A 20,394-nucleotide genomic window follows, 5' to 3' on the forward strand; every position below is an offset into this window, starting at 1 on the left:
AAGTGAAGGAGAGACAATCTCAGGGATGTTCATAAACAGTGGTTATTGTCAGGTAAAGGAAAGAAAATATTAGGGACGTTTTTAAACAGTGAGCGTGGTCAAGTAAAGGAAACTGAATCAAAGGAATGTTTATAAAGTGTGGGTGTGGTCAGGGGGAAGGAGAGGGAATCAAAGGGATGTTTATAAGCAGTGGGCGTGGTCAGGTAAAGGAAAGGGAATCGTCGGAATCTTTATACAGAGTGGGCGTGGTCAGGTAAAGTAAAGGGAATCAAAGGAATGTTTATAAACAGTGGGCGTGGTCGGGGGAAGGAGAGAACATCAAAGGAATGTTTTTAAAGTGTGGGCGTGGTCAAGTAAAGGAAAGGGAATCCAATGAATGTTTATAAAGAGTGGAAATGGTCAGGGGGAGGGAGAGAACATCAAAGGAATGTTTATAAGCAGTGGGCGTAGCCAGGTAAGTTAAAGGGAATCAAAGGAATGTTTATAAACAGTGGGCGTGGTCAGGTAAAGTAAAGGGAATCAAAGGAATATTTATAAACATTAGGCGTAGTCAAGTAAAGGAGAAGGGATCATAGGAATGATAATAAACAGTGAGTGTGGTCTAATAAAGGCGATGAAAGGTTGTTATAGTTTGCAAAAAGACGTGTAAATGTAAAAGTGATATAATAATGGGAATATTTATAATAAAAAAAAGTCGGCATGGATAGGTATAAGAGATAGAAATAATGGAATATTTCATATATTTGGCGTGTACAGGTAAAGGAGATGGATGTTTGTATGATATATGTATATTCTGAGACAGTGATCATGAGCGATGAGCGTGCAAGGAGACGAGATGGATATCTAGGCTTACTCTGGAAAATGTCGGCGTGGACAACTCAGGAAAATGTCGGCGTGGACAAACCCCGGAAAGTGTCGGCGTTTGGGGGATAGAAATTTCTTTCCATCTCATTCTCTTCTACTTTTGAACTATGCGGTGACCAATCTACAATTTATTTTCATGGGCCCTTTTCAAATTTATTGTTAAATACAATGTGTCATTAATGCAAGAAATGTTATGAATACAGGGCTCGGGACCCGTTAGTAGATTGATCACAGAATATATAATTATAATAAAAGTCTATCTGTTAAGAAATATATTGATTACAGAAATAAATCTGACTAGAAGCTCTTGATTGATACTGCCATGTTCTTTGAACATTATAAGGGCACGTGTTTGTTGTTATCGCAGTGCTATGTCCTTTGTCGCCATATTATTTGTTCCGGTTGGTACCCGGAAAACATCACAATGACGTCAGGAGAAAATTAAATTTGATTCAGAAATCATCGTTGTTTGGCTATATATATATATATATCACGTGACTTTTTCGTGATTCTACGCCTATCTAAGGGTTCTGGGTTGATGAAGTAGAGAGTTGTAGAATCACACAAACATGTTTACATGTAATGTTTAATTACCCGTCTTGTCAATGGGTCCGCTGTAAGGGGAGACCAGATTGTAAGGCGTGAACGCATTATTGACCATGGGTTCCAATTTAAGTCGCCCATAACATTAAGTAATGAAATGGTCAATAGATGACCAGGTACATTCCTCTGGGACCTGTTTACGTCATTACGTTGGATAACTAAACAGGAAATAAGGGTTAGATCGATATCCGTCCATCAATACTGATTAAGTAATCATTCGATTAAGGATATTAATATCACGTCTGAACAAAGTTAAGCTGTAACTATAAAATTAATCAGATCTTCTTTTTATGTACTGATCTCCGGATCATCTGTCTATATAAGGTGATTCCAAGCGGATTAATTTCATAAAGATATGAATTATTATTCTGTAATAGTGCTGCCCCTACCCCGCCCAGCAGTTCCTCATACTTTTCATAAAGTCTAATTAAGATTAAACTTGGATCGTTTTTGAACTTTCAATTTACAGTTTGCAAGTTGGCTGATCCCGAGGCCAAGTCACGTGGATGATGGTGATCTTAAGGGAATGGCGAGACCAGTGATAGGCAGAGAGGATGATGGGAATGATGGGAGAATCTCTCTGGGAGTAATGAACCACAAGTTAGACAAGATGGGTGATAATAAATTACGTCTTGACCACTTAAGTGGCCGTCAAAGGAAGACTTATAGTGAAGATAACAGCTTTGACCTGACACAAAGCGATATTAACCTCGCCCAAGACGGTTGGCCTGACAATGAACCGGCTTACTCGGTTCGTCCAATCCCTAGAAAGCGTGGATATCCAGACTTCAGTTCACAATATGGCGGCAGTCTTCACTTTCGATCTTGGAGCAGAAACGAACAATTAAGGTTAAATCGCTTCAGTCCTCCCAGGCGACATTTCCGACGGGTAATATATATCTTCAGAACGTCCGTCCGTCCGTCCTTTTATCATTGATTATAGTAATTATATATACGATATGTAAATGGGCGAATGGATGTGACTTAGTAAAAAGTACGGTCTCTGATTACGATGGAATCCATTATGAATTAAATCCTACTTCCAGTCCAACATGAGAGGAATACATCCTCAATCGATTTTGACCTTTAATTTTTTGGATTTCATGTAACTAAGGTTTTATACTCTTCGTAGATTTAAGCCAGTCACTTAATTTTCGATTTATAAAAAACAACAGACTTAAACTTGAGACGTTAGGTTATTGTGACGTCACTTAACATCATCATACGAAGGCAGTGGAAGTAAGGAGATATTCTTAATACAGATGTATTACTGTAGTAGTTGATCTACTTTTGCAATATGGAAAAATATTTACACTTTTCTTCCATTTTCAAAAAAACTACACTTTTCTGAACTTGACCATTTCCGTGTCATCATATTTGGGCATTTAAATGCCTTTAGTTTTACCAAGATTTTTATTGATGTTAAATGCTGATTTGCAGAGCAGAATAAACTGTGTGAGCGTTCTTTCTTTCCACAGCCTACAGTATCTGTGACAGTGGACGGAACAATCTTTGACCCGGATGTCCTCTTCACACAAAATATCACCCCGGAACCGGAAATGTCAGTGTTCAGGGCTTTGATGTCTGCAGCATTAACTTTTAGACGACAACAACGTGCAGGCGCAGAGAACCCGTTCAATGTCATGCTGGACTGGGACTACCAGAACGACTGTGAAGCTATAGCGGACATATTTGGGATGACGAACTCTGATCGCCATTTGTGGAGGATTTACGTTCGAAGACGACGTGGTCGGGTAAATTATCACATCAAAAAGGTTATGTAAGATGACGTCACATAACACTTTAACGACAGTTGTGAAACCAATCGGATGGTTAACACAATTGGTCTAGTTCAAACATATTTTACATAACGAAATAAACAGGATTGGACAAAAGTTAAAAAATAAAACAAAATAAAACTTATCACGTCCTCTCCCATATAACATACATACAGTTGATACAAATAACAAAAAATGTACCGGTGCTTATTAACATGATCGTTTTATAGCTAAAATGAACATTAAAATAAATAATGAATTGATTGACGCTAGCACTCAAACACGTGTTGTTAGGTATGAGAATGACACAGAGAGTACAGTAGTAACACAATCCGAAGATTTTAGCCCGTGTGTACTTATGTTAATGATAAATCTGTATCTATCGAAACACGGTGAAACTGACAGGATTTAACAACCACTAGCCTTAAATGTTTTATTTAATCAAATATCCGTAGCACCGCTCCTCATAAACACGTCATCCCTACGTCACTCCTAATTATCCTCAGACAAATCCGAACGCGCCCATTTTAAGAGAAAATCTAATCGATTCCCGTCGTGTTTTGACAAACACACTATTATTATTGATACTATTACTAATTACAGATGTTACTATTTAAAGACAAGCGAACTCTTTATATATTTGTGAACTGCCAGAAATATATCTTTATTCTCGTTAAAAGAAAGTACACTTGATCTGTGTAACAGTATATCTATATCTTTTTGTCCGTACATTGTCAATTAAAAAAATGCTTGTCTGCTTTCTTCGTGTAAATGACAATCAAGGAATGATAATTAATACGAGTCAGGCAGTACCTGGAAAGAGCGAATCTTACATGCCACAATGACATTCTCGATTGAAAGTAGCAAGACAATAAAACAGCAATAAATATGGTTAATTGGTTGGTACTTCAAGAAATGAAGAAAATTGGCGCGCTACAGCGACTGGTCGATCACGCAATTATTGTGACATTTACGTTTTGTGTCCTTTTGTATATGTTTTGACGTCATGATATCGGTTGGCGTTATACGCCGGGTACTTGTGAGCACGGTCATACGTACGTAGAGGGAAAATTATGTTCATTTCATTTGTGTAAAATCATCTTTATGCTTAGCTACACTTAAAAGTAGGTCACCAATTTTAGGAAAGCGAAAATGTCTGTCGTCCGTCGTCAATTTTTCCATATTTATACGACTTTTGCTCAATATTCGGCAAACAAAATGTCACAATTTTTGGCTTGTTGGTTGCTGAGATGAAACTCGACAAAGTTGGTGAAAAGAAATGACCCCAATGCAAGGTCGCAAGGTTTCTTCTTCTCCTCCTTGTTTTCTTCTTCTTCTTCGTCTTTTCATTCTTCTTCTTTAATTAGAATTAGCGAGGATAATGGGCAGGGCACCTACGCTACATGTATTTCACACCCGGAAGATTTTTTCCTCAAATGGATCAATTCTTGGAACCTCTCGTCCTGGACGTGAAAAAACTTGTTACTCATATAAGGCTGTGTGTAGATCATATTTCTAGTAAGTGAAAAGAAGCATTTTCTGGTACATCATTCACAGAATAAATAACACTACACCAGTCTTCGCCCAACTTCACTCACAACTTGCGTTTGTAAAACTCTAGAGCGGATGATAAATTCAAGATCAATTTGGCATCTGGAATCCAATTACATAATATCACCCCTACAAAGGGTTTTAGATCTAAGCGAGGTACCAACGATCATTTGGTTAGACTTGAAACCTTTGTGCGTGAGGCTTTTCTAAAGAAGGAGCACTTGGTTGCTGTTCTCTTCGATTACGGAAAAGGGTTACAACATTATGCCGTATGTGGAAATACGGTATAATGAAAGATCTGCATGACATAGGTAATCTACCAAATTTCGTTTCAAATTTTCTATCAGATAGAGTATTTCAAGTCCGGAATGGAACGATCGTTTCCGATGTTCAACAGGAAATAGGTGTGTCACAAAGCAGTAATCTCTCGGTTACACTTTTTGGACTTAAAAATTAACAGTATTGTCAAAACATTATCTCCTTCAATGGAGGGCGCTCTTTATGTCGATGACTTCATCATATGCTGTCGATCTAAGCATATGAATACCAATGAAAGACAACCGAACAATGTTTGATTCGACTCCAAATTTGGTTTCAAATTTTCACAATAAAAAACAGTTTGTATGCTTTTCTGTCAATTGTCTTCCACATATAAAATACCTTAAAGCCAAAAGCCTTAAGGCAATGAATATTCTAAAGCTTGTGTCCAACACTGGTTGGGATGCTGATAGAAAAGTTTTGCTAAGACTTTATAGAACTCTTATTAGATCAAATTTAGACTACGGTTCCATTGTGTATGGATCTGTTAGAACTTCATATCTCAAATTTTTAGACCCCGTTCATCACCAGAGTCTGGGGCTCGTTCTCCGAGCTTTTAAGACCACGCCTATTGCAAGCCTCTATGTAGAGGCTAACGAACTATCACTATATAGCAGTCGAAATAAGATGGCTTTGCAATACACCATTCAGCTAAAGTCAAATCCTTCAAATCCTGCCTTTTCATTCGTGCTTGATCCAAAAAATATAAAAAAAAGTGCTTCAAAACCAACCAAAGACCATTGCACCATTCGATATTCGGATTTCCGCTCTTTTACAAAACGCAAATATTGATATTGACCATATTCAGTCATTTGGAACGATAGAAATTTCACCCTGACTCTTCCATTCACCTGAAGTTTACTTTTCACTTCAAGAAATGGTTAAACCAGACACTGACAGTTACACCCTCCGTCAACCCTTCTCGAAATTGCCGTCAAGATATAAAAAAAATCTACGTCTATATACTGATGGTACAAAAGATAATTGTAAAATTTCTGCGGCCTTGGTTACACAAGATGAAGCCTATGGTTGGCGGCTACCAAACAGCGCCTCGATATTCTCGGCGGAAGCGCGAACTATCTACCTCGCCCTTTAACATATTTAAACAAACAAAGTAATGAGAGCTGTTATCCATTCAGACTCTCTTTCTGTACTACAAAATCTTAGCAATAGAAATATCAAAAACATTTTCATTCTTAATACAATAATACTATTTCATGAACTTGTCTCAAACTTTCGTATTACTTTTTGCTGGGTTCCTGGACACATGGAAATACCAGGCAATGAAAAAGCAGATCGTGCCGCAAAGGAAGCTTTATCACTACCACCTGTTGTTTTAAAACTTCATTTAACTAATTTTAAACCATTTATCAAACAATTTTCAACAGCTCAGTGGCAGGAGGAACGGAATGAATATACCGATAATAAATTGCACTGCGTTAAATCTGTTATCAGTGAATGGTCTCCAGGCTATAGAGACAACCACCGAGACGAAGTTGTCCTTGCTCGTCTTCGGATGGACCATACTTACCTTACACATTCATATATGTTGAAAGGCGAAGATAATCTTGGTGCATAGAATGTGATGAACCATTCACCGTTAAACATGTTTTATTGGACTGTATTGATATTCTGTCTACTCAAGAATTTTTTATCGTAACGTTACATGTCTAAAGATCCTTCTTTGAAACTGTTGAGATTTTATAGGTTATCTGAAATAGAATATTATAGAATATGACTTACCATTTAATTTTTTTGTGATAATACATCCATTGAAGATTTTTAGTATTCGTCTTTTACCTTTAAGTTTATTGATGTTATTTCCTTTTTTTGGGATCGCTGTGTCTTTCAACGGTTTATGAATCTAATGAACTTTTATGTGTTGACTGGCCGTTAAAATTGTAATAATAATAAAAAAAATCAATATCATTTTACATGTTAACGGTCACGTGATGTCACATTTGTCTGGTTTTGCCTGTCGGTGTAACGTTATATACCAGTAATTGCAAATAGATCAGACATGACGTCATATACCAGGCGTATTTTTACAAGAAGTCGTAAGTACATGATTCTGTTGTATTTTTGTATTATGATGTGCTATTTAACGTGATCCTGTCAGGTGGTAGCAAATGCTAGTAAATGTCCGGTGTTGACCGTCTATTGTCAGGTGTTTGGTAAGTTACTTGTGGTCTATAGGACTTCAGGTATGTATAGGTCTCATTTGATACTTACAGGTCCCTATTGTTATAAACAATAAATAGTTAATAATGTATGATCATTAATCTGTGTTTAATAGTGTTTCGTATCAGGTGAGAATTTTTATCATGAAAGTCCGGATGTGTTGTCGAATTTGGTCTGCGTGTATCACAGACGAACATCTGATACCACACCTCTTACTGTGACAGGTGTCCGTGTATCACTGGCGAACATCTGATACCACACCTCTTACTGTGACAGGTGTCCGTGTATCACTGGCGAACATCTGATACCACACCTCTTACTGTGACAGGTGTCCGTGTATCACTGGCGAACATCTGATACCACACCTCTTACTGCAACAGGTGCCCGTGTATCACCGACGAACACCTAATACCACACCTCTTTCTGTGACAGGTGTCCGTGTATCACCGACGAACACCTAATACCACACCTCTTACTGTGACAGGTGTCCGTGTATCACTGACGAACACCTGATATCACCCCTCTTACTGCAACAGGTGTCTGTGTATCACCGACGAATACCTACCACACCTCTTACTGTGACAGGTGTCCGTGTATCACTGACGAACACCTGATATCACCCCTCTTACTGCAACAGGTGTCTGTGTATCACCGACGAACACCTAATACCACACCTCTTACTGTGACAGGTGTCCGTGTATCACTGACGAACACCTGTTTCCACCCAGGTGTCCGTGTATCACCGACGTACATCTGACACCCAGGTGTCCGTGTATCAGTAACGAAAACTTGATACCACCCAGGTGTCCGTGTATCACCGACGAACACCTGATATCACCCCTTTTATTGCAACAGGTGCCCGAGTATCACTGACGAACATCTGATACCACCCTGGTGTCCGTGTAACACCGACGAACATCTGATACCACCTCTCTTACTGTGACAGGTGTCCGTGCATCACCGACGAACAACTGATACCACCCCTCTTACTGTGACAGGTGTCCGTGTATCACCGACGAAAAACTGATACCACCCCTCTTACTGTGACAGGTGTCCATGTATCACCGACGAACATCTGATCCCACCCAGGTGTCCGTATATGACCGACGAACACCTGATACCACCCAGGTGTCCATGTATCACTAACGAACATCTGATACCACACCTCTTACTGTGACAGGTGCCCATGTATCACCGACGAACAGCTGATACCACCCAGGTGTCCTTGTATCACAAACGAACACCTGATACCACCCAGGTGTCCGTGTATCACCGACGAACATCTGATACCACCCAGGTGTCCGTGTATCACCGACAAACATCTGATATCACCCCTCATACTGCAACAGGTGCCCGTGTATCACTAACGAACAACTGATACCACCCCTCTTACTGTGACAGGTGTCCGTGTATCACCGACGAACAACTGATACCACCCCTCTTACTGTGACAGGTGTCCATGTATCACCGACGAACATCTGATCCCACCCAGGTGTCCGTATATGACCGACGAACACCTGATACCACCCAGGTGTCCATGTATCACTAACGAACATCTGATACCACACCTCTTACTGTGACAGGTGCCCATGTATCACCGACGAACAGCTGATACCACCCAGGTGTCCTTGTATCACAAACGAACACCTGATACCACCCAGGTGTCCGTGTATCACCGACGAACATCTGATACCACCCAGGTGTCCGTGTATCACCGACAAACATCTGATATCACCCCTCATACTGCAACAGGTGCCCGTGTATCACTAACGAACACCTGATACCACCCATGTGTCCGTGTATCACCGACGAACATCTGATACCACCCATGTGTCCGTGTATCACTTACGAACACCTGATACCACCCAGGTGCCCGTGTATCACTAACGAACACCTGATACCATTCCTCTTTCTTGTTTTAGGTGGTGTACCGTGGAGTCTGTTTCCCTCCAGAGCGTGTTTTAGTACGACCAGGAACACGGGTTACGTTACAATACAGTTGATTGACTACAAGCCAGCTGGCCGTGTCTATCAAATGCATCTTCATTCATTTTAACTTCATTATTCCTCTGACGAATTACTAATTATTATGTAGCGCTTTGGTAGAAAAAAACTTAATAATAAACATTTTTTAATTAAACAGAATATTCGTGTTGTCTTGTTGCTGTTGCTCGTCATTTGACCTATTTAAAACGTTAATTGATATTCAAATGTAACGCCCACAAATCATAGTCTATATAACGATTATATCATAAAACACAGAGTATGACGTGAACCTTATCAGAGTCGATTTTGCCTGGACGCAACTCACTGTGCAATGGGGAGCGATTGACTGTAGAAATAAAGAATATATAGAATATAAATATATTTGACACCGCGGGCTCCAAATTAAAAAAAAACTTCGTGTGTAGGCGGCCATATATTTGGGTTATCCCCTCATTATCCAGTTGTTGTCTGTCCTTTGTAACGACCTGTCTGTCATTTGTGCATTCTCTCTCCCTCATTCAGTTGTTGTCTGTCCTTTGTGCGATCTCTCACCCTTGTCCAGTTGTTGTCTGTCCTTTGTAACGTCATGTCTGTCTTTTATGCAGTCTCTCTCACTCAACCAGTTGTTGTCTGTCCTTTGAACCGTCATTGTCTGTTCCTTATGTAGTCTCTCACCTTCATCCAATTGTTGTCTGTCTTTCGTACCGTCACTGTCTGTCCACTGTCTTATGCAGTCGATCTCCTTCATCCATTTGTTGTCTGCCCTTTGCACCGTCACTGTCTCTTCCTTATGTAGTCTCTCTCTTTCATCCAGTTGTTGTCTGTCTTACGTACCGTCACTGTCTTATGCAGTCTCTTTCTCTTATCAAGTTGTTGTCTGTCCTTTGTACCATCACTGTCTGTTCCATATGCAGTCGCTCTCCCTCATCCAGTTGTTATCTGTCCTTTGTACCATCACTGTCTGTCCCTTATGCAGCCGCTCTTCCTCATCCAGTTGTTGTCTGTCTTTCGTACCGTCACTGTCTGTCCACTGTCGTATGCAGTCTCTTTCTCTTAACAAGTTGTTGTCTGTCCTTTGTACCATCACTGTCTGTTCCATATGCAGTCACTCTCCCTCATCCAGTTGTTATCTGTCCTTTGTATGTCACTGTCTGTCCACTGTCTTATGCAGTCACTTTCTCTTATCAAGTTGTTGTTTGTCCTTTGTACCGTCACTGTCTGTTACATATGCAGTCGCTCTCTCTCTCTCATCCAGTTGTTATCTGTCCTTTGTACGTCACTGTCTGTCCCTTGTGCAGTCACTATTTTATGGAATTTAGCTATAGGTCACATAAAGTTCACGGTAAATAAATTCTAAGTTTTTTGATAATGTAAAATATTAATTGGAGATTATCTTAACGGTTCAGATGTTCTCCACAACAGAACACAGAAGACATTTTAAATCATACTCATCTTTATTTACATCAAATCGTAGATCTTTTTACGAAATACAAAGGATAACGATTATAATTTGGCGGTATTTTCTTATACTTGAATACTTGGTGACATTGAAGTGTCGGTGGAAACATCATTGGATTAGACATCTGTCGTGGCTGAAGTGTCGGTGGTAACACTGTCTGTTTGAGCTCCTATGCCGTTCGTTGTTTGAAAAGACTGTATTGTGGCTGGTGGATCAGTTGATGGTAGTCCAACGGTCTGCGGCACTTGTGTATGTACATTTACCTTGACTAAAACGTTTAAAAGACTTCGATGTACCTCACAGATAAAATCAATGTACTGAAAGTACTGAGAGGCTAAACGTATTGAAAAATGTTCAGAAATAACCGCTAAGCTATATTACTTTCCCCATACTCCTACACTTTGGAATGCAAAAATTACTAAAATAAGAGAACCAGAGACTATTTTTTTTAATTTTAAGCGATTTTATATCTTCTTTAATTCTTATTTCAAATTTGACGACAATAATGTGAATAAATCAAAATAGGTAAAAAAAAAAAGATAATAATAATAACAAAATACACACAACCATATATTTATCGCCAACAAGCCAAATGATAAATAGCTCTATGATGAAGTTGACTAAATAAAACCTTTGAAATACCTAAGATGTTACAATTACTATCCGATCAATATGAGGATTTAAACAAATCGAAAGGACTTTATACCTACTTCTTTATTTTGAATGTATTGCAAAGTAATAGTCCTTACTTATTATAATAATATTTGTAGTTGAGGAAAGTAGATAAGGTATACACAGCATTTCAGATATATAAAAGTGTAATATATAAATGTATTTACATGCCTATCTCCTTGAAGTATCATGGTTAGACTTTTCTTCCAGTAATTATGTCTATAAAGGCATAGTTCTAAGAGACTAAACCAGACTTCCATATATATACAAAATTTACAATATTTTCACTATAGCTACTACTATTTCTGATCTCCAATGCATTAGATAATGTCACCATGACACGCTAAACGAATAAATATGTTATGGAAATATTTCGTTCTAGTTAATTGATAATTATAAACATGAAAATTTTGGGTTTTTTTTATACGCGCTTTGTTTGAAGGTATATTTTCATTTCAAGGAACTTTGATACACATTAACAAACATTGAGAAATCAGCACAATCAACCTTCATCAAATAAAACTAAAAGACAAAAAATATAAGTTATAACAAAGTCAACATCATGATCAGTGCATTATTAAAAATATATTATTCATAAATCATGAGCACCAAATGTACCTTGCCTACGAAGCGCAAACTTTTTATCTTCAAAAACTTGAAAAAGTGTCATAGAGGTGGATGTGAAAATCCTGAAAAAGTGTCATATCGGCGGATGTGCGCGTAGGATGAACAGTCCAATTTTGTGACGTCTAATGAGGTAAAGTGATGTTATATATTAAGACGATCTTGCCACAACGACAATGATTAAATCAAAATTGATGTTCTGTTTGTAAGTTTTGTTTTTTTTATAAGTGCTGATAGTTGATAATTCAAACCGAGCCCCCAGACTAGCTTCTGATCATGGCGCCAACTCGCACGTACAGTGTTCTATACGCTTACGTCATGTCGAGAATTCCGTAAAATATATTGTTCAAAATTTATCAATAGTTCAACCACTCTGTGCTTCTTTTTTGAAAAAAATAAACTAATTTTGGATGCTTTTAAAATAGCGATTTGAAAAATCGCGGCATTATTTACGCAGAAAATTGCCGCTAGAGGGCTCTAACTCTTTTCGATTTTTCAGCCAATGAGAAGGCCAGGATCGGTAAATTTTGTCTGGAAGGCCGTCACAATAGGCCATGCGTACTGAGTACGTTTAGCCTAAAAACATACATATGATGGCCATTAACTTGTTCTCTCCCGTAATTCTAGCATTTGTTTAAACGGATGAGGTGTTATTATACCGATCTACACAAAGAGATGACCATTTTCAGGAACAATAACATTTTGTCCTCAAACCAGTTTAACGTAAACTGGGTGTCATTTGTAGCACCTTGAGACACAGACAATACAATGTATATAGAAAATCTCATGATAACTTAGGCCAGTGATATTATACATACGACAGGGTACACCAAAGTATAATTAAAGCAACGCTTAACGCTATCAAGTGATATCATTTTTGGATGAGGTGGAACTGTTGCAAATTGTGAAATCAAACATTGTATCAAACTAATGCAAAATTAAAATTTACATAATTTCATACATGAAAAATATTGAAATTTTAGACACATATTTAGATATGATAACATTTTACGAAAGTGGTCACTGACTACCGATTTTCGTGTACAAAACAGTTTTACATCTTATTTGGCGCGTGAAAGAGTCTACAATGAAGATTTAAGAAAAAACAAATGTATTTTATACCTTACGCTGTTATTAGCCTCTTACCATAGCTGAGAACTTTCTCTCACTATTATATATATCCGTTCACCCTAATTAAAACAGTCCTAAACCAGACCATAACACCTGGAAATCAACAGATGATGACAAAATCTTCACTACAAGAAGCGACAGTCCACCCGGAATAATAGAACCATCCACACAAAAACAAACTGTACCGAACCAGATATGATCATGGGGACAATGTCTTATCTAAAAGGATTCAAACTTGTAAGACTAATCGGGACACGGAATAGAATCACCACAAGTGTTCCCAAGAGGCTATACTGTATATCAAAATGACAGAGGCGTCTTAGAGGAGGAGTGTCCAGGCTGGTAAAACACTTAATAGTTATAGAACAACTCCAACTTAAGATCAAATGCGAAATTGGATAAAATTCAAGCTAAAAGATTTCAAAGTGCCTTACACAATCTGTTCTAGGTGAGTACAGAATAACGACCATGCCGGATGAATATTTCCATTTCCCTGGCATATAATGGGACACACTGTTAGTAGGTTAGACTTATGGAATATTGAAGCAATGTACAGACTACCTAGCAACATCATCTACCATCATTCGTATAAAAGGTTCATAAAACCAAGCATGACTAAGAGACAGGTTCAATTCATCTCCGAGTGGTTGGATGGCTCATTGGTAACGCACTCGCCTTTCACCTACAGTTCTGGGTTCGATTCCCTAAGCGGACGTGAAAAGGTATGGAGTCATTTGCCTGATCACGTGGGTTCCCTGGTACTCCGGGTTCCTTCCATATTAAAACCTTTCGCACACTTCCATCAGGGGCCAGGAGTGATTCATATAAGCTGATAATTTGCTTTTCGGTTGTTGTAAAGTTAATAAAGTTTAAATTTATCCATAGACAATTTCTAAGAGAAAGGAGAATCGGTTGTATTACAAGAGAGGTTATCTGACCAGAATGACTCGGTCTTATCATTAGACATTGCTATAGGGACCGTACTTTTTCTATACCGTATTGAAGTTCACCAAAATACTAAACAATTACCAGAAAGATTATTTGAAGACATTGATCCTTGTGCAGGACGATAAATAACAGACTGGAGCACAGCAAACTTTACTGTGTCAACAAGTAACTGTGAAAAACCAGGACAAAGATTTAACACCAAAACATATAGATAACTAGCCTGAAGAAAAGAAGACATCATAAATATCAATATTCCAGCTTCAAATCCCAGATGGCATTAAATGGAAAAGACCAATCAGCATCATCTGTTAGAGAGCGACTTTCAACCTCGGCTTTCTTCACAGAGAGACCAATCAGCATCATCTGTTAGAGAGCGACTTTCAACCTCGGCTTTCTTCACAGAGAGACCAATCAGCATCATCTGTTAGAGAGCGACTTTCAACCTCGGCTTCCTTCACAGAGAGACCAATCAGCATCATCTGTTAGAGAGCGACTTTCAACCTCGGCTTTCTTCACAGAAACCTCTTTCATTGCACTTACGACTGCAGAAGACCGATCTACAAAGCCCTAGTTCGGTTAATTTATGGAATAGAGAACATTGTTATCGGACCCATAGACCTAAAACTAAACTAGAAAACACCCTAAGATATATATTAAGATATATATCCTGGAGTATCAAGGATGCGTCTAGCAGGAATCCGTGGCATAAATTCAAATGTAGAGCACTACACGGCAAGTGTTACAATCTTCACTTCATTTGACATTACACTTCTTATTTACTGCGGACACAATAGGTTGATATTACCAACTTACAGCTTTATACGTCTTCAGAGACATCTTTCGGTCGTTTCTGTCAAAACCGTTCCACCGGAAGTGATTTGATTTTGACAGAAGAACAGGTTGGGTGTTTACCTTTTGTTGCCAATGCCTTATTAATATCCCAAGGAATGATGTACGTTTATCATTAATTTGTCTGCATAAATGGATCTGCTATGGAAAAAAAAAACGTGTTCTTAATATTAACGTAAAAAGAAAATGTCAAGTTGATTTCCAGATTTACAGCCATCACCACAACCACAAAGTAGGGCACCTACAACTGTAAAGAAAGCTGTCAGTTTAAATTAATCATTCATATTGGTTCAGTGAACGCGCGGGATAGGTCTTGTTGATTACTCATATGGTGGGACAAATAACACCATTCCCCTCTAATGTCCGATCAAGGAATCGAACTCAAGTCGTCTTGGTGATTGGCGGATGAGTTACCACTACGCCAACTCAAAACATAGAGCAACATTCCAGTCCGTGATACTTACAATACTGACAGATATATGAGTAGTGTATTCCTACTCCGTCACAGCGGTAATCGTGCCACCTCCCTAGGGGGTCATCAAGACGGATTTGGGCGCAATCCTCGCTATGGTGACTTGGAACGAAAAGAAAGCCGTCAGTGTGCTGTGGTCCCTCTCCTGGCTGCCAATTAGACCACGTCAACTCCTGACCTGTAACATCACTCGAGGTGAGTTGTCGTGTTTGACTATGGGTGCAGTTTCTATATGACTTAAGATGTCAAGACAATATTATCATCAAGAGATCCCAGGGAAATTCACTATTGTATGATCTTCATTGTTAGTTCTTTAAACGTTAGTTTTTTTTTCTCCTCTTAAATACGTTTTACTGACAGTTAAATTAATCATATATATTACAACAACATAACAATAAACAAGGCAGTGTCTTGAAAGAAATCCTCATGCAAGATGGCCACCTACATTTATGTTTAGGCCGTTCTATTTTTGAAATCAGTCCCAAGATGAAAAATGCACAAGGGACCAAAGGGTATACCTACATAGGAACGGGAAAAATCATCTATTATTGTTAGTTACAAATAGTGGCAACACATTGTAACAACCAAAATCTGAGTTCTGTTCCGAAGCGAACAATGTCCAACTAAAGAGACCAAGAGGAACCAACACACAGTGCTTCTCTGAGAGCAATCTAAATGGCCTCTTGTTGTAAAAATTAAGCGACAACAAACAGAAAGTTGTAAAATCTAATATGGCCCCTAAACGTCTACGGCCATTTTGATTTTCTGATTAACATAAAATTGACAACGTACAAGTTAGGACCAAGGCAAAAATTGAAAAATAATTAATTCAGTCCTCTCTTTAAAAAGATGGCCGCCTGTCGGTTGTTTGGTTTCACCGCTAGGCACCAAGGGTAACCCTCACATATATACTTCAGAATGGCTTAATAAATAGTGGTATCAAGACTAGTTGAAGGACTGACGAACATAAGGAATAGAGTTGGCTTAAAACCTACACAGAGTGAAGGAGGACAACGTTATAATTATTCCAGTTCTTGTTTATTGAGGAAGATTAATATTTTTGGTGGTAGAAAACTTCGAACAATTAGATACTGGTTAGAATCTAAGACTTTGTAAGACAAAAAACGATTTAAAACATTGTATTATTCATAATGAGATTACTAGTATATCAAATATTACTATACTTGGGTAAATTTCGGTATCTTAAATGAACTTAAATTAGGATCAATGACTAACTGTGCTTCCTTTTTATATATATATGACGTCATATGTGACGTAATGGTGCTACCTGTGACCCACATCCACTTTTGTTCCACATCTTTGTCAGTGGCGCCAATCCAGACTCCGTGTCTATCCCAGTGTAGAACATCCCTCAAAGTCTTCACAATGAAATCCTGGATATCCTGGTTGACAACTTGCACGAGATTTCCGCTTCGTTTGTTACAGTCTTTTCTAGCGTCATCCCAGTTCCTCTCGGTGTGTACAAACTCGAGGCAATAGTCCCCATACTCCTGTAAGTGCTGGTCGCGTGTCACAGCGGCTGGGCACGAGTCTGTGCTACTTTCGGTACATTCTAGGCAGACAATGATATATCTTCAAGTTGCTGTATAATTTTGATTAATTCTATATTTTTACAGTCATTAGTTCCATAGAAATGAAATTGAAAAGACGTGCACATGGAAGTTTCGCACAGTTGTCTTTAACAAATCAATAGAAACATTGTTAATTAATGCCTACATTGATTTAAAAGTGCTTGATTTTTAATAGGAAAAAGATATTTTCTTAATTCAATTTGCTATTTGTTTTTTTCCTAACATTTCAATTCGGCACGCGCCAACTTCTTTAATATATTGAAAAAGTGAAACACGCGGTTATCGCTAAGAGCTCATCCAGACCTCCAAAGAAAAGATATTTTAATGCATTATACATGTATGAGGCGACTATTACTTGATAGAGACAAAAGGCAACTTGTTTTTGCTAAAATTAGCATTATGGGTGCGACGCCAACAGAACGATAAAATAAATGAAATTGATGAAAAGAAATCAGCTTCACGATAAATATGTATGTGTTGTTTTAAAGTTTTAACGACCTAACATTTTAATTACTGCTACTTCCAAATATGTGATACAGTCCATGACTGACGCTCTTATTCCACTAATCTCGTTTTGGATATAGATAATATTATGATTATTCCTTCTTGTTGATAAGGTCAAAGTTCACACGGAGATTGAAGTATGTGTTATATATTGAACAAAACAATTACACTTGTTTAATTGAATAAAATTAGTTTTCCATCCTGTAACGGATGCATGTTCAATAGTGTTGTTGATAAAACGACTCCGCACGATCGGTGAAAACTTTTAAACATTGGGTAAAGACAAACATTCGATGTTGTTTACGATAATGTATAAATTTTGAAAAATCTTAATTTTAAAACGTCCATGATGAGAGACTTACTTGTGAAGAAGAGAAGGACCAGGATTGAGAGCACAGCTGTACAGACGGTCCTCATCTTGTGGGGTGGGTCAACAGTATGGCAACTGTACACGTGCACAATGCTAGATAAAGTCTTCAGTTAGGACACCCAGCAACGCCTAAATATCAGCTATATGACCTGACAAGGACGATGGCCCAGAAAACACAGAGAATATGACTGGATATTGTGTGTTGTTATGAGAGTTAATGATAAATCTATATGCATAGTACCTAACAAAGAACTTTGTACATGTACATGGGTTTATAGTACCTAACAAAGTACTTTGTACATGTACATGGGTTTATAGTACCTAACAAAGTACTTTATACATGTACATGGGTTTATAGTACCTAACAAAGTACTTTGTACATGGGTTTATAGTACCTAACAAAGTACTTTATACATGTACATGGGTTTATAGTACCTAACAAAGTACTTTATACATGTACATGGGTTTATATACCTAACAAAGTACTTTATACATGGGTTTATAGTACCTAACAAAGTACTTTATACATGTACATGGGTTTATAGTACCTAACAAAGTACTTTATACATGTACATGGGTTTATAGTACCTAACAAAGTACTTTGTACATGTACATGGGTTTATAGTACCTAACAAAGTACTTTATACATGTACATGGGTTTATAGTACCTAACAAAGTACTTTATACATGTACATGGGTTTATAGTACCTAACAAAGTACTTTATACATGTACATGGGTTTATAGTACCTAACAAAGTACTTTGTACATGTACATGGGTTTATAGTACCTAACAAAGTACTTTGTTCATGGGTTTATAGTACCTAACAAAGAACTTTGTACATGGGTTTATAGTACCTAACAAAGTACTTTGTACATGGGTTTATACTACCTAACAAAGTACTTTGTACATGTACATGGGTTTATAGTACCTAACAAAGTACTTTGTTCATGGGTTTATAGTACCTAACAAAGTACTTTGTTCATGGGTTTATAGTACCTAACAAAGAACTTTGTACATGGGTTTATAGTACCTAACAAAGTACTTTGTTCATGGGTTTATAGTACCTAACAAAGTACTTTGTACATGTGTTTATAGTACCTAACAAAGTACTTTGTACATGGGTTTATAGTACCTAACAAAGTACTTTGTACATGTACATGGGTTTATAGTACCTAACAAAGTACTTTATACATGTACATGGGTTTATAGTACCTAACAAAGTACTTTGTACATGTACATGGGTTTATAGTACCTAACAAAGTACTTTGTTCATGGGTTTATAGTACCTAACAAAGTACTTTATACATGTACATGGGTTTATAGTACCTAACAAAGTACTTTGTACATGTACATGGGTTTATAGTACCTAACAAAGTACTTTATACATGTACATAGGTTTATAGTACCTAACAAAGTACTTTGTACATGTACATGGGTTTATAGTACCTAACAAAGTACTTTATACATGTACATGGGTTTATAGTACCTAACAAAGAACTTTGTACATGTACATGGGTTTATAGTACCTAACAAAGAACTTTGTACATGTACATGGGTTTATAGTACCTAACAAAGTACTTTGTACATGTACATGGGTTTATAGTACCTAACAAAGAACTTTGTACATGTACATGGGTTTATAGTACCTAACAAAGTACTTTATACATGTACATGGGTTTATAGTACCTAACAAAGAACTTTGTACATGTACATGGGTTTATAGTACCTAACAAAGTACTTTGTACATGTACATGGGTTTATAGTACCTAACAAAGTACTTTGTTCATGGGTTTATAGTACCTAACAAAGTACTTTGTTCATGGGTTTATAGTACCTAACAAAGAACTTTGTACATGTACATGGGTTTATAGTACCTAACAAAGTACTTTGTACATGTACATGGGTTTATAGTACCTAACAAAGAACTTTGTACATGTACATGGGTTTATAGTACCTAACAAAGTACTTTATACATGTACATGGGTTTATAGTACCTAACAAAGAACTTTGTACATGTACATGGGTTTATAGTACCTAACAAAGTACTTTATACATGTACATGGGTTTATAGTACCTAACAAAGTACTTTGTACATGGGTTTATAGTACCTAACAAAGTACTTTATACATGTACATGGGTTTATAGTACCTAACAAAGTACTTTGTACATGGGTTTATAGTACCTAACAAAGTACTTTGTTCATGGGTTTATAGTACCTAACAAAGAACTTTGTACATGTACATGGGTTTATAGTACCTAAGAAAGTACTTTGTACATGTACATGGGTTTATAGTACCTAACAAAGTACTTTATACATGTACATGGGTTTATAGTACCTAACAAAGTACTTTGTACATGTACATGGGTTTATAGTACCTAACAAAGACCTTTGTTGTGACCCCTCTCCCCTCATTTTACAAATTTAGTGGTCAAAGTGAGGTATAAGATAACCACATTTTAGTTGATGTTTTTACAGATTCATTTTTAGTG

The 20,394-nt window shown here is 37.5% G+C and overlaps 2 protein-coding genes across 2 annotated transcripts; one reads left to right on the plus strand and one right to left on the minus strand.

The window, feature by feature from the left end:
- The first annotated feature begins 376 nt into the window (after positions 1–376).
- LOC132549379 (uncharacterized) lies at positions 377–9,298 on the plus strand. The gene is made up of 4 exons (XM_060213306.1): positions 377–454; positions 1,937–2,356; positions 2,946–3,221; positions 9,218–9,298. Exons 1-4 carry the CDS (start codon positions 377–379, stop codon positions 9,296–9,298), a joined length of 855 nt encoding a protein of 284 aa, XP_060069289.1.
- Positions 9,299–10,800: 1,502 nt separating this feature from the next.
- Positions 10,801–17,949, minus strand: LOC132549380 (lithostathine-1-beta-like). The gene is made up of 4 exons (XM_060213307.1): positions 17,895–17,949; positions 16,725–17,009; positions 15,429–15,614; positions 10,801–11,008 (listed from the first exon to the last, which is right to left on the minus strand). Exons 1-4 carry the CDS (start codon positions 17,947–17,949, stop codon positions 10,857–10,859), a joined length of 678 nt encoding a protein of 225 aa, XP_060069290.1. The 3' UTR covers positions 10,801–10,856.
- Between the last annotated feature and the right edge of the window lie 2,445 nt (positions 17,950–20,394).

Source organism: Ylistrum balloti, unplaced genomic scaffold (assembly GCF_031769215.1).
Source record: "Ylistrum balloti isolate Yb309-2 unplaced genomic scaffold, AGI_CSIRO_Ybal_v1 Utg370056, whole genome shotgun sequence".
NCBI classification, from domain to species: Eukaryota; Metazoa; Mollusca; class Bivalvia; order Pectinida; family Pectinidae; genus Ylistrum; species Ylistrum balloti.